Raw genomic sequence first — 13,503 nt, forward strand, 5'->3', positions numbered from 1 at the left:
ACAATGACCTCATTCAGGGTAAAGATACTTGATATTGATATTGAGATATTTTAGCATATTAAAACGTCTTACCTATGCATTCAAAGCCACTCTTTTCATATCCACTGTTGCACTCGCAAAGAAAGGACCCATCTGTGTTGGTGCACCTGGCATTTACATCGCAGGGTGCGTCAGCTGATAGTGTACATTCGTCGATGTCTGAAATAAATTACACAACTTTTAAAAAATACATAATTTATACACATATTTCTATCAAGTAAAATACGCAAGTTCAATCCCTTAGAAAAGAACACCATGAATAGCCACGAAACTGATTACTTATCAGGAATATCTGACCCATCTTACCTGTGCAAGTTGGAATAGGATTACTCCATGTTCCTTCAGCTTGGCATCTCGTATTAAAAGTACCGACCAGTAAGTATCCTGACTCACAGGTAAACGTAACCTTTTGCCCATAAGAGCTCACTCCGGTAGGATTCAAAGCTCCATTAGTTGGAGGAGTCAACGCCGGACATTGCCTGGCTGAAATAGTAGGGAAAATGTATAATAGTCATAAACTAAAGCAAGTGAATGTATTTTTGACATCGCCTTAAAAAATATTAAGTGTTCTTACCTGTGCATGCTGGAACAGGATGACTCCATGCTCCACTAACTTGGCAAGACACAACAGAAGCACCATTAAGTTTCACGTTTCACATTATCCAACGTTACAGGTGAACGTAACCACGTCTGGTAAAAGTACGCTTCAGTAGAACTAATTGTTTCGTAAACTGGGACCGTCAGAATCGGACATTCTAGCGAAAAATTCCGTGGAGCACCAACTCCCCTGGCGGGATATCTGTCAATTTGGACATTCTTTTTCCTGACCTATCCCGAGCCTGGTAGAGGCCAATATTTTATGTGAAAATACTATCTTTTGACAATGTTCCATAGAACTAAATATGATAAAAATGTATTGCTACTTTGTAGACGTAACTAATAAATTATTAGTCTATAAAAAGATGTAAAAATCAGAAATTCTGCTGCAGCACCAAGTTCAGGAGGTCTACATTTAACCTTAAACTTTGTCTTTTCTAGACCCAACAGATATCAAATGTTTTCACAATTCATTAAGATGTTCTAAAGGAATAATGACTACAAATGTGCTGCAACAATTGACTACAAATGACTACAGTCACAGAGACACCGAAACACAGACACAAACAAATACACACAAAAACATACATACCAAAAGATAATACTCAATTGTTGATGGAGGTAATTACGTAATAAACTACATTGTACATACGATTTTAAATACACAACTGAAACATTAGCAAGATCTGGCACCCAATCCTCTTGTAGTTTCAAGCAATAAAATCAGGAGGAAAATAAGAATTTAGAATTAACAATTTATCCCTGAATACATAATCAGCCACCATTCTGTGAAATTTTGCCTGTGTAACGTATGTTTTCTAAATACACAAGGATTAGTATGTATCATTGCCCCGATACGTTAGCATATTATCTGTGAACTTGTCTTACGATCGCATGTCGGTACAGGATTACTCCATGTTCCGTCAGGTTGGCAAGTCGCAGTAGCTTCTCCGTTCAGTACGTATCCCGAGTTACAGGTGAAGGTGGCCGAGTTCGGGTAGGAGACCACTCCGGTAGGACTCACCGCTCCGTTAGCTGGAGTTGTCCTCGCCTCACATTGGACGGCTGTAACCGAAAAAAAAACAGTCAAACTTGCCGTTTCAAGATTTCGATATGTACATCTACAGGTCAGAAATCGATATCCCATTGCAGAAACCTACACAACAATCCCCGATAATAGACGTCTGATTCAAAACACTAAAACCGGCCTGTCTTTACATATCATTATTAAAATAGCTTAGGCGGTTCAAACAACACATTAGTGTCCAAATGATTTTACTTGTGCATGTTGGAACAGGATTACTCCATGTTTCGTCAGCTTGGCACATCGTGTCAGAAGTGCCGTTCAGTTCGTATCCCGTGTCACAGGTAAAGGTGACCACGTCCTGATATCTGTACGGTCCGACAGGACTAAGCTCTCCGTTTGTAGGGGCCGGCAAAGAAATACATTGTACGCCTGAAATGGAAAGAAGAAATCATCATTGATAGTGTATATTATCGTCAGCTATCATCTGGTCACCTATATAAAGATACGGAAAAGGTCTAAAATTATTGAGAATGCTCAAAATAAAAAGTTTATGATTCGATTTGGTAGAAAGCATTAGTTTTTTAAAGTAGTTATACGTACGTGTGCATGTTGGAACCGGATTACTCCATGTTCTGTTAGCTTGGCACATCGTGTCAGCAGTACCGTTCAGTTCGTATCCCGTGTCACAGGTAAAGTTTACCACGTCCTGGTAGCTGTACGGTCCGGCAGGACTCACCTCTCCGTTTGTAAGGGTCGGCAAGGAAATACATTGTACGCCTAAAATGAAAATACGTAATCATCATTAATAATGTATATAGCTGTAGTTGTCGGAAAGTCTTTTTGCCTATTTGACAGTACGTAAAAGGCGTAAAAATTTAGAGAAAGCTTTCTTTCTTTTTTAATTAATGTAAATGAAAAGTTTACGAATCGAGTTGGTAGAATTTTGTTAGTATATTTCAAACGTCGTTTTACGTACGTGTGCATGTTGGAACAGGATTACTCCATGATCTGTTAGCTTGGCACATCGTGTCAGCAGTACCGTTCAGTTCGTATCCCGTGTCGCAGGTAAAGTTTACCACGTCCTGGTAGCTGTACGGTCCGACAGGACTAAGCCCTCCGTTTGAAGGGGTCGACAATGAAATACATTGTACACCTAAAATGGAAATACGTAATCATTATTGATAACGCATAAAGCTGTAGTTGTCGGCGAAAGTCTTTTTGCCTATTTGACAGTATGTAAAAGGCTAAAAAAATTGAAGAAAGCTTTTCTTTCTTTTTTAATCAATCTAAATGAAAAGTTTACAAATCGAGTTGGTAGAAATACATCAGTATATTTTAAACGTCGATTTACGTACGTGTGCATGTTGGAACAGGATTACTCCATGTTCTGTTAGCCTGGCACATCGTGTCAGCAGTACCGTTCAGTTCGTATCCCGTGTAACAGGTAAAGTTTACCACGTCCTGGTATCTGTACGGTCCGGCAGGACTAAGCTCTCCGTTTGAAGGGGTTGTCAAGGGAATACATTGTACGCCTAAATGAAACAAAAGCTTTATTATGAATAATGCATAAGGCTACAATCGTCGATAAACGTCTGAACTCTTTTTTAGAACTACAGAAAAGGACCAAAAATTATCGAGAAAGCGAAACATTTTTTTTTAATTAACGTAAACGAAAAAACAATACGTATCGATTTGGTATTGCATTAATTTGAAAACGTCGTTTTACGTACGTGTGCATGTTGGAACAGGATTACTCCATGTTCTGTTAGCTTGGCACATCGTGTCAGCAGTACCGTTCAGTTCGTATCCCGTGTCACAGGTAAAGTTTACCACGTCCTGGTAGCTGTACGGTCCGGCTGGACTAAGCTCCCCGTTTGTAGGGGTCGGCAAGGAAATACATTGTACTCCTAAAATAGAAAAACGTCATCATCATTGATAATGCAAATAGCTGCAGTCATCGGCGAACGTCTTTTCGCCTATTTGAAAATACGCAAAAGGGCAAAAATTATTGAGAAAGCTAAACTTTCTTTACTACCAGTATTGAATGTAAATGAAAAGTTTACAAATCGAGTTGGTAAAGTACCTTAGTATATTTCAAACGTCGTTTTACATACGTGTGCATGTTGGAACAGGGTTACTCCATGTTCTGTTAGCTTGGCACATCGTGTCAGCAGTACCGTTCAGTTCGTATCCCGTGTCACAGGTAAAGTTTACCACGTCCTGGTAGCTGTACGGTCCGGCAGGACTCACCTCTCCGTTTGTAAGGGTCGGCAAGGAAATACATTGTACGCCTAAAAATGAAAATAAGTAAGCATCATTGATAATACAAATAGCTGTAGTTGTCGGCGAACGTCTTTTTGCCTATTTGACAGTAAGCAAAAGCGTTAAAAAATTTGGAGAAAGTCTTTTCTTTCTTTTTAAATGAATGTAAATAAAAGGTTTACGAATCGAGTTAGCAGAAATATGTTAGTATATTTGAATCGTCGTTTTACGTACGTGTGCATGTTGGAACAGGGTTACTCCATGTTCTGTTAGCTTGGCACATCGTGTCAGCAGTACCGTTCAGTTCGTATCCCGTGTCACAGGTAAAGTTTACCACGTCCTGATAGCTGTACGGTCCGGTAGGACTAAGCCCTCCGTTTGTAGGGGTCAACAAGGAAATACATTGTACGCCTAAAATGAAAAAAAACGTCATCATCATTGATAATACAAATAGCTGCGTCGTCGCCGAACGTCTTATTGCCTATTTGAAAATACGCAAAATGGCAAAAATTATTGAGAAAGCTCAACTTTCTTTACTATTTAATGTAAATAAAAAGTTTACAAATCGAGTTGGTAAAAGTACCTTTATATTTCAAATGTTGTTTTACGTACGTGTGCATGTTGGAACAGGATTACTCCATGTTCTGTTAGCTTGGCACATCGTGTCAGCAGTACCGTTCAGTTCGTATCCCGTGTCGCAGGTAAAGTTTACCACGTCCTGAAAGCTGTTCGGTCCGGCAGGACTCACCTCTCCGTTTGTAAGGGTCGACAATGAAATACATTGTACGCCTAAAATGAAAAAAACGTAATCATCATTAATAATGCACTGAAATGAAAATACGTAATCATCATTAATAATGTACATAGCTGTAGTTGTCGGCGAACGTCTTTTTGCCTATTTGACAGTAAGCACAAGCGTTAAAAATTTGGAGAAAGCTTTTCTTTCTTTTAAAATCAATGTAAATGAAAGTTTAAGAATCGAGTTAGTAGAAATATGTTAGTATATTTCAAACGTCGTTTTACGTACGTGTGCATGTTGGAACAGGATTACTCCATGTTCTGTTAGCTTGGCACATCGTGTCAGCAGTACCGTTCAGTTCGTATCCCGTGTCACAGGTAAAGTTTACCACGTCCTGGTAGCTGTACGGTCCTGCTGGACTAAGCTCTCCGTTTGTAAGGATCGGCAAGGAAATACATTGTACGCCTAAAATGAAAATACGTAATCACCATCGATAATTCATATAGCTGTATGTAGTAGTCGACGAAAGTCTTTTTGCCTATTTGACAGTATGTAAATGGCTTATGAAATTTGGAGAAAGCTTTTCTTTCTTTTTTAATCAATCTAAATGAAAAGTTTAAAAATCGAGTTGGTAGAAATACATCAGTATATTTTAAACGTCGATTTACGTACGTGTGCATGTTGGAACAGGATTACTCCATGTTCTGTTAGCTTGGCACATCGTGTCAGCAGTACCGTTCAGTTCGTATCCCGTGTCACAGGTAAAGTTTACCACGTCCTGATAGCTGTACGGTCCGGCAGGACTCACCTCTCCGTTTGTAAGGGTCGTCAAGGAAATACATTGTACGCCTAAAATGCAAATACGTAAGCATCATTGATAATACAAATAGCTGTAGTTGTCGGCAAGTCTTTTTGCCTATTTAATAGTACGGAAAGGGCGTAAAAAATTTAGAGAAAGCTTTTCTTTCGTTTTAATTAATGTAAATGAAAAGTTTACAAATCGAGTTGGTAAAGTACCTTAGTATATTTCAAACGTCGTTTTACGTACGTGTGCATGTTGGAACAGGGTTACTCCATGTTCTGTTAGCTTGGCACATCGTGTCAGCAGTACCGTTCAGTTCGTATCCCGTGTCACAGGTAAAGTTTACCACGTCCTGGTATCTGTACGGTCCTGCTGGACTAAGCACTCCGTTTGTAGGGGTCGGCAAGGAAATACATTGTATTCCTAAAATGGAAAAACGTCGTCATCATTGATAATACAAATAGCTGCAGTCGTCGGCGAATGTCTTTTCGCCTATTTGGAAATACGCAAAAGGGCAAAAAATTATTGAGAAAGCTAAACTTTCTTTACTACTAGTATTGAATGTAAGTGAAAAGTTTACAAATCGAGTTGGTAACGTACCTTAGTATATTTCAAACGTCGTTTTACGTACGTGTGCATGTTGGAACAGGATTACTCCATGTTCTGTTAGCTTGACACATCGTGTCAGCAGTACCGTTCAGTTCGTATCCCGTGTCACAGGTAAAGTTTACCACGTCCTGGTATCTGTACGGTTCGGCAGAACTAAGCCCTCCGTTCGAAGGGGTCGGCAAGGAAATACATTGTACGCCTAAAAGGATAAAAAGTGTATCATCATTAAAAATGTATCATGCAAGCTACAATCGTCAGGGGAACACCCGAACAACTTTTGAAATTACGTAAACACCAAAAAATTTTAGAGAAAGCAAACTTTTTTCTATTTAATAGAACCGTAAAGTTTACGTATGGATTTTGTAAAAATTCATTAGGTTTTTTCAAAACTTGTTATACTTACGTGTGCATGTTGGAACCGGGTTACTCCATGTTCTGTTAGCTTGGCACATCGTGTCAGCAGTACCGTTCAGTTCGTATCCCGTGTCGCAGGTAAAGTTTACCACGTCCTGGTAGCTGTACGGTCCGGCAGGACTCACCTCTCCGTTTGTAAGGGTCGGCAAGGAAATACATTGTACGCCTAAAATGAAAATACGTAATCATCATTGATAATGCACACAGCTGTAGTTGTCGGCGAACGTCATTTTCCCTATTTGACAGTAAGCACAAGCGTTAAAAATTTGGAGAAAGCTTTTCTTTCTTTTAAAATCAATGTAAATGAAAGTTTAAGAATCGAGTTAGTAGAAATATGTTAGTATATTTGAATCGTCGTTTTACGTACGTGTGCATGTTGGAACAGGATTACTCCATGTTCTGTTAGCTTGGCAGATCGTGTCAGCAGTACCGTTCAGTTCGTATCCCGTGTCGCAGGTAAAGTTTACCACGTCCTGGTAGCTGTACGGTCCGGTAGGACTCACCTCTCCGTTTGTAAGGGTCGGCAAGGAAATACATTGTACACCTAAAATGCAAATACGTAATCATCATTGATAATGCATACAGCTGTAGTTGTCGGCGAATGTCATTTTCCCTATTTGACAGTAAGCAAAAAGCGTTAAAAAATTTGGAGAAAGCTTTTCTTTCTTTTTTAATCAATGTAAATGAAAAGTTTACGAATCGAGTTGGTAGAAATATGTTAGTATATTTGAATCGTCGTTTTACGTACGTGTGCATGTTGGAACAGGATTACTCCATGTTCTGTTAGCTTGGCACATCGTGTCAGCAGTACCGTTCAGTTCGTATCCCGTGTCACAGGTAAAGTTTACCACGTCCTGGTAGCTGTACGGTCCTGCTGGACTAAGCACCCCGTTTGTAGGGGTCAACAAGGAAACACATTGTATTCCTAAAATGAAAAAAAAACATCATCATCATTGATAATACAAATAGCTGCAGTCGTCGGCGAACGTCTTATTGCCTATTTGAAAATACGCAAAAGGGCAAAAATTATAGAGAAAGCTAAACTTTCTTAGTCTATTTAATGTAAATAAATAGTTTACAAATCGAGTTGGTAAAAGTGCCTTTATATTTCAAACGTCGTTTTACGTACGTGTGCATGTTGGAACAGGATTACTCCATGTTCTGTTAGCTTGGCACATCGTGTTAGCAGTACCGTTTAGTTCGTATCCCGTGTCACAGGTAAAGTTTACCACGTCCTGGTATCTGTACGATCCGGCAGGACTAAGCCCTCCGTTTTTAGGGGTCGGCAAGGAAATACATTGTATGTCTAAAAGGATAAAAAATGTATTTATCATTGAAAAGGTACCATGTAAGCTACAATCGTCAGGTAACGACCGAACAACTTTTGAACTACGTAAAGACGAAAAAAAAGCAAACTTTTTTTTTCTAATTAATGGAAGACGTGAAGTTTACGTATATATTTTGTAACAATTCATTAGGTTTTTCCAAAAGTTGCTATACTTACGTGTGCATGTTGGTATAGGATTGCCCCATGTTCCGTCAGCTTGGCACGTCGTATTAGTGGTGCCGTTCAGTACGTATCCCGTGTTACAGGTAAAGTTGACCACGATTTGGTAGGAGGTCGCTGTGGTACTGAGCGCTCCGTTAGTTGGAACAGTCAGAGTATTACATTGCATTGCTGAAGAGGCAAATAACCTTTTATGATTCAAAACAAATCTATACTGAACATGCACGAAGTGACCCCTTTCAATACACAACAATGTTTATTACCTTCGCCAAGAAGGTTATGTTTTCAGAGGCGTTCGTGTATGTGTGTGTGTGTGTGTCTGTCTGTCAACACGATAACTTGAGAAGGCCTCGATCGATTGTCTTGATACTTGGTAGATGGGTAGGTCTTGATGAGTCCTCAAAATGATTAGATTTTGGACCCCCTAGCGGCTTGTTATGGTACTGCAGCTGAACTTCCGGATTTGATATCTCAAGATCCAGACATGCTATGGTGATGAAATTTGGATGGTAGGTAGCTCTTGTGCTGGGGAAGAAGTGATGTGAGTTAAGGCCCCCTAGCGGCTTGCTCTAGAACTGCAGGGGGGTTTAAAGGACAAATGTTTAAAAGAGGATAACTCAAGAACCGATTGATGGATCATCGTGATTTTTGGTATGTAGGTAGCTTAAGTGATGCTTGACATAATGATATTACAATTATGCGAATATTGATGTAATTTGCATAATTAATGAGGAAATTCTATAAATCAGCTGCATTCCATGATAGGAAGTTCAAGCTTGTAACATATGTTATTAAGAACGAGAGAAACACAGGTAAATATTGATTATGCAAATGAAGACTTAATTTGCATAATTAATGAGAAAATGTTATAATTGCGTAGTGGTAACTGCCTGGAATTTCATACTTGGGGTGTTTGAAAGTTAAGTGAAGATGAACATAATTAAACATAACTTATTCAAATAAGGACCACATTTGCATAATTTATGAGAAAATGGCATTCTTTGTTAAGATAAGACTGTCTTTTGGTGGAGAATATGATCAACAGACTGATATAATTCATGCAATTGAGGATCCTATTTGCATAATCAGGGTGATTAGTATATTTCTTATTCATAAAGGCTAACATCATTTGGCGAAGGTATGAGATCGTGGAACTCTAGTGTTTGAAATACATTAAGTTTTGTTACAGTAAGTTTTCTTACAAAACTATGTTGACTATCTGGTATAATCAATGTCTGTTCCATAGAATTCGATAGACATTGCCTGCATTTTCAGCAACTTGCAAACGGTCTTACGTGTGCATGTTGGTTCAGTATTGCTCCATGTTCCGTCAGCTTGGCACGTCGTATTAGTGGTGCCGTTCAGTACGTATCCCGTGTTACAGGTAAAGTTGACCACGGTCTGGTAGGAGGTCGCTGTGGTACTGAGCGCTCCGTTAGCTGGGACCGTCAGAGTGACACATTGTATTGCTGAAAAGGCAAATAACATTTTATGAATAAAAATATCTATTCAGAACATGGAAAAAGTGACCCCTTTCTATACACAACAATGTTTATTACCTTCCTTACCTTCGCCAAGAAGGTTATGTTTTCAGGGGCGTTCGTGTATGTGTGTGTGTGTGTGTCTGTCAACACGATAACTTGAGAAGGTATTGATGGATTGTCTTGATACTTGGTAGGCGGGTAGGTCTTGATGAGACCTCAAAATGATTAGATTTTGGGCCAGCTGGCGGCTTGTCATGGTACTGCAGCAGAACTTCCGGTTTTGATATCTCATGATCCAGACATGCTAGGGTGACGAAATTTAGATGGTAGATAGCTCTTGTGCTGGGGATAAAGTGACATGAGTTTGAGCCCCCTAGTTGCTTGCTCTAGAACTGCAGGTGGGTTTAATGGACAAATGTTTAAAGGGGGATAACTCAAGAACCGATGGATGGATCATCGTGATTTTTGGTATGTAGGTAGCTTGAGTGATGCTTGACATAATGATATTCTAATTATGCAAATATGGATGTAATTTGCATAATTAATGAGGAAATTCTATTTATCAGCTGCATTCCATAATAGGAAGTTCAAGCTTGTGACATATGTTATTAAGAATGAGAAACACAGACAGATATCGATTATGCAAATGAAGACTTAATTTGCATAATTAATGAGAAAATATTATAATTGCATAGTGGTAACTGTCTGGAATTTTATACATGGGCTGTTTGAAAGTTAAGTTAAGGTGAACATAATTAAACATAACTTATTTAAATAAGGACCTCATTTGCATAATTTATGAGAAAATTTCATCATGGCATTCTTTTTTAAGATAAGACTGTCTTTTGGTGGAGAATATGATCAACAGATATAATTCATGCAATTGAGGATCCTATTTGCATAATTAGGGGGATTAATATATAATTTCTTAATCATAAAAGCTAACATCATTTGGCGAAGGTATGAGATCGTGGAACTCTAGTGTTTGAAATACAGAAGTTTAGTTACAGTAAGTTTTCCCTTAAAACTATCTTAATTATCTGGTAAAAGATGTGTCGGTACCATAGAATTTGATAGACATTGCCTGCATTTTTTGCAACTTGCATATCACCTTACGTGTGCATGTTGGAGCAGGATTGCTCCATGTTCCGTTAGCTTGGCACGTCGTATTAGTGGTGCCGTTCAGTACGTATCCCGGGTTACAGGTAAAGTTGACCACGGTCTGGTAGGAGGTCGCTGTGGTACTGAGCACCCCGTTAGTTGGTACCATCAGAGTGTGACATTGTATTGCGAAAATGGCGAAAAACATTTTATCACTTGAACGTATTTTTGTACAGAATATTTACAAATTAAACTCTTTTTATACACGGCTTTTTCTTTAAGATACAGTACTTTTACTTACAATAAGTTTCCTTCTTAAAGTCACTTAACAATTTGGTGAATGTAATGTCTGCATCGTAGAGTTCGACAGACGTTGTTATCAAGTATTAGCAACTTGCAAATCGCCTTACGTGTGCAAGTTGGTACAGGATTGCTCCATGTTCCGTTAGCTTGGCACGTCGTATTAGTGGTGCCGTTCAGTACGTATCCAGTGTTACAGGTAAAGTTGACCACGGTCTGGTAGGAGGTCGCTGTGGTACTGAGCGCTCCGTTAGTTGGGGCCGTCGGAGACTGACATTGCATTGCTGAGAAGAAACAAAAAAAATTATAAATAAAGTTAATCTCTATACAGAACCAGCGCAGTAAACGCTTTTAAAACTCGGCAATGTTCATGTTTTTAATACAGTAAGTTTCTTTACAGTAATTTACATTCTGAAACTATCTTAACTATTTAGTAAATGTGATACTTGTACCGTACAATTCGATAGACATTGCCTGCATTTTTAGCAACTTTCAAATCGCCTTACCTGTGCATGTTGGTACAGGATTGCTCCATGTTCCGTCAGCCTGGCACGTCGTATTAGTGGTGCCGTTCAGTACGTATCCCGTGTTACAGGTAAAGTTGACCACGATTTGGTAGGAGGTCGCTGTGGTACTGAGCGCTCCGTTAGCTGGGACCGTCAGAGTGTCACATTGTATTGCTGAAAAGGCAAATAACATTTTATGAATAAAAATATCTATTCAGAACATGGAAAAAGTGACCCCTTTCTATACACAACAATGTTTATGTTTGAAATACAGAAGTTTAGTTACAGTTAGTTTTCCCTTAAAACTATCTTAATTATCTGGTAAAAGATGTGTCGGTACCGTAGAATTTGATAAACATTGCCTCCATTTTTAGCAACCTGCAAATCGTCTTACGTGTGCATGTTGGTACAGGATTGCTCCATGTTCCGTCAGCTTGGCACGTCGTATTAGTGGTGCCGTTCAGTACGTATCCAGTGTTACAGGTAAAGTTGACCACGGTCTGGTAGGATGTCGCTGTGGTCCTGAGCGCTCCGTTAGCTGGGACCGCCAGAGTCTCACATTGCCTTGCTGAAAAGGCAAATAAAATTTTATGAATAATTAAAATCTATATAACATTTTATGAATAATTAAAATATATACTGAACATGTACAAATTAACCCCTTTTAATACACATTAATGTTTATTTTTGAAATACAGAAGTTTGGTTACAGTAAGTTTCCTTTTAAAACTATCTTAATTATCTGGTTAAAGAAATGTCTGTACCATAGAATTTGATAGACATTGCCTGCATTTTTTGCAACTTGCATATCGCCTTACGTGTGCATGTTGGAGCAGGATTGCTCCATGTTCCGTTAGCTTGGCACGTCGTATTAGTGGTGCCGTTCAGTACGTATCCCGGGTTACAGGTAAAGTTGACCACGGTCTGGTAGGAGGTCGCTGTGGTACTGAGCACCCCGTTAGTTGGTACCATCAGAGTGTGACATTGTATTGCTAAAATGGCGAAAAACATTTTATCACTTGAACGTATTTTTGTACAGAATATTTACAAATTAAACTCTTTTCATACACGGCTTTTTGTTTAAGATACAGTACTTTTACTTACAATAAGTTTCCTTCTTAAAGTCACTTAACAATTTGGTGAATGTAATGTCTGCATCGTAGAGTTCGATAGACGTTGTTATCAAGTATTAGCAACTTGCAAATCGCCTTACGTGTGCATGTTGGTACAGGATTGCTCCATGTACCGTCAGCTTGGCACGTCGTATTAGTGGTGCCGTTCAGTACGTATCCAGTGTTACAGGTGAAGTTGACCACGGTCTGGTAGGAGGTCGCTGTGGTACTGAGCGCTCCGTTAGTTGGGGCCGTCAGAGACTGACATTGCATTGCTGAGAAGAAACAAAAAAAAATATATAAATAAAGTTAATTTCTATACAGAACCAGCGCAGTAAACGCTTTTAAAACTCGGCAATGTTCATGTTTTTAATACAGCAAGCTTCTTTACGGTAATTTACCTTCTGAAACTATCTTAACTATTTAGTAAATGTGATACTTGTACCGTACAATTCGATAGACATTGCCTGCATTTTTAGCAACTTTCAAATCGCCTTACGTGTGCATGTTGGTATAGGATTGCCCCATGTTCCGTCAGCTTGGCACGTCGTATTAGTGGTGCCGTTCAGTACGTATCCCGGGTTACAGGTAAAGTTGACCACGATTTGGTAGGAGGTCGCTGTGGTACTGAGCGCTCCGTTAGCTGGGACCGTCAGAGTGTCACATTGTATTGCTGAAAAGGCAAATAAAATTTTATGAATAATTAAAATCTATATAACATTTTATGAATAATTAAAATCTATACTGAACATGTACAAATTGACCCCTTTTAATACACATTAATGTTTATTTTTGAAATACAGAAGTTTGGTTACAGTAAGTTTCCTTTTAAAACTATCTTAACTATCTGGTTAAAAATATGTCTGTACCATAGAATTTGATAGACATTGCCTGCATTTTTTTGCAACTTGCATATCGCCTTACGTGTGCATGTTGGTACAGGATTGCTCCATGTTCCGTTAGCTTGGCACGTCGTATTAGTGGTGCCGTTCAGTACGTATCCC

The 13,503-nt window shown here is 39.0% G+C and overlaps 1 protein-coding gene across 1 annotated transcript; it reads right to left on the reverse strand.

Annotated features, from left to right (window-relative positions):
* Positions 1 to 1,850: 1,850 nt before the first annotated feature.
* Positions 1,851 to 12,772, reverse strand: LOC109476850 (CUB and sushi domain-containing protein 3-like). The gene is made up of 16 exons (XM_019777869.1): positions 12,688 to 12,772; positions 11,869 to 11,955; positions 11,475 to 11,561; positions 10,992 to 11,165; positions 10,597 to 10,770; positions 8,081 to 8,167; positions 7,619 to 7,795; positions 7,238 to 7,414; positions 6,479 to 6,655; positions 5,713 to 5,889; positions 5,337 to 5,513; positions 4,953 to 5,129; positions 4,538 to 4,714; positions 3,778 to 3,954; positions 2,264 to 2,440; positions 1,851 to 2,092 (listed from the first exon to the last, which is right to left on the reverse strand). Exons 1-16 carry the CDS (start codon positions 12,770 to 12,772, stop codon positions 1,851 to 1,853), a joined length of 2,529 nt encoding a protein of 842 aa, XP_019633428.1.
* Between the last annotated feature and the right edge of the window lie 731 nt (positions 12,773 to 13,503).

The sequence above is a fragment of the Branchiostoma belcheri genome, unplaced genomic scaffold (assembly GCF_001625305.1).
Source record: "Branchiostoma belcheri isolate BF01 breed outbred unplaced genomic scaffold, Haploidv18h27 scaffold396, whole genome shotgun sequence".
Lineage (NCBI taxonomy): Eukaryota > Metazoa > Chordata > Leptocardii > Amphioxiformes > Branchiostomatidae > Branchiostoma > Branchiostoma belcheri.

Bases quoted from the DNA above. Each gene is read 5' to 3' on its own strand.
- LOC109476850 (XM_019777869.1), bottom strand. From the start codon at position 12,772: ATGCAATGTCAGTCTCTGACGGCCCCAACTAACGGAGCGCTCAGTACC. The intron at 3,955-4,537 runs GTACGTAAAACA...TTTCATTTTTAG, and splicing joins TCCTGTTCCAACATGCACAC to GCGTACAATGTATTTCCTTG. The intron at 2,093-2,263 runs GTACGTATAACT...TTTCCATTTCAG, and splicing joins TCCGGTTCCAACATGCACAC to GCGTACAATGTATTTCTTTG.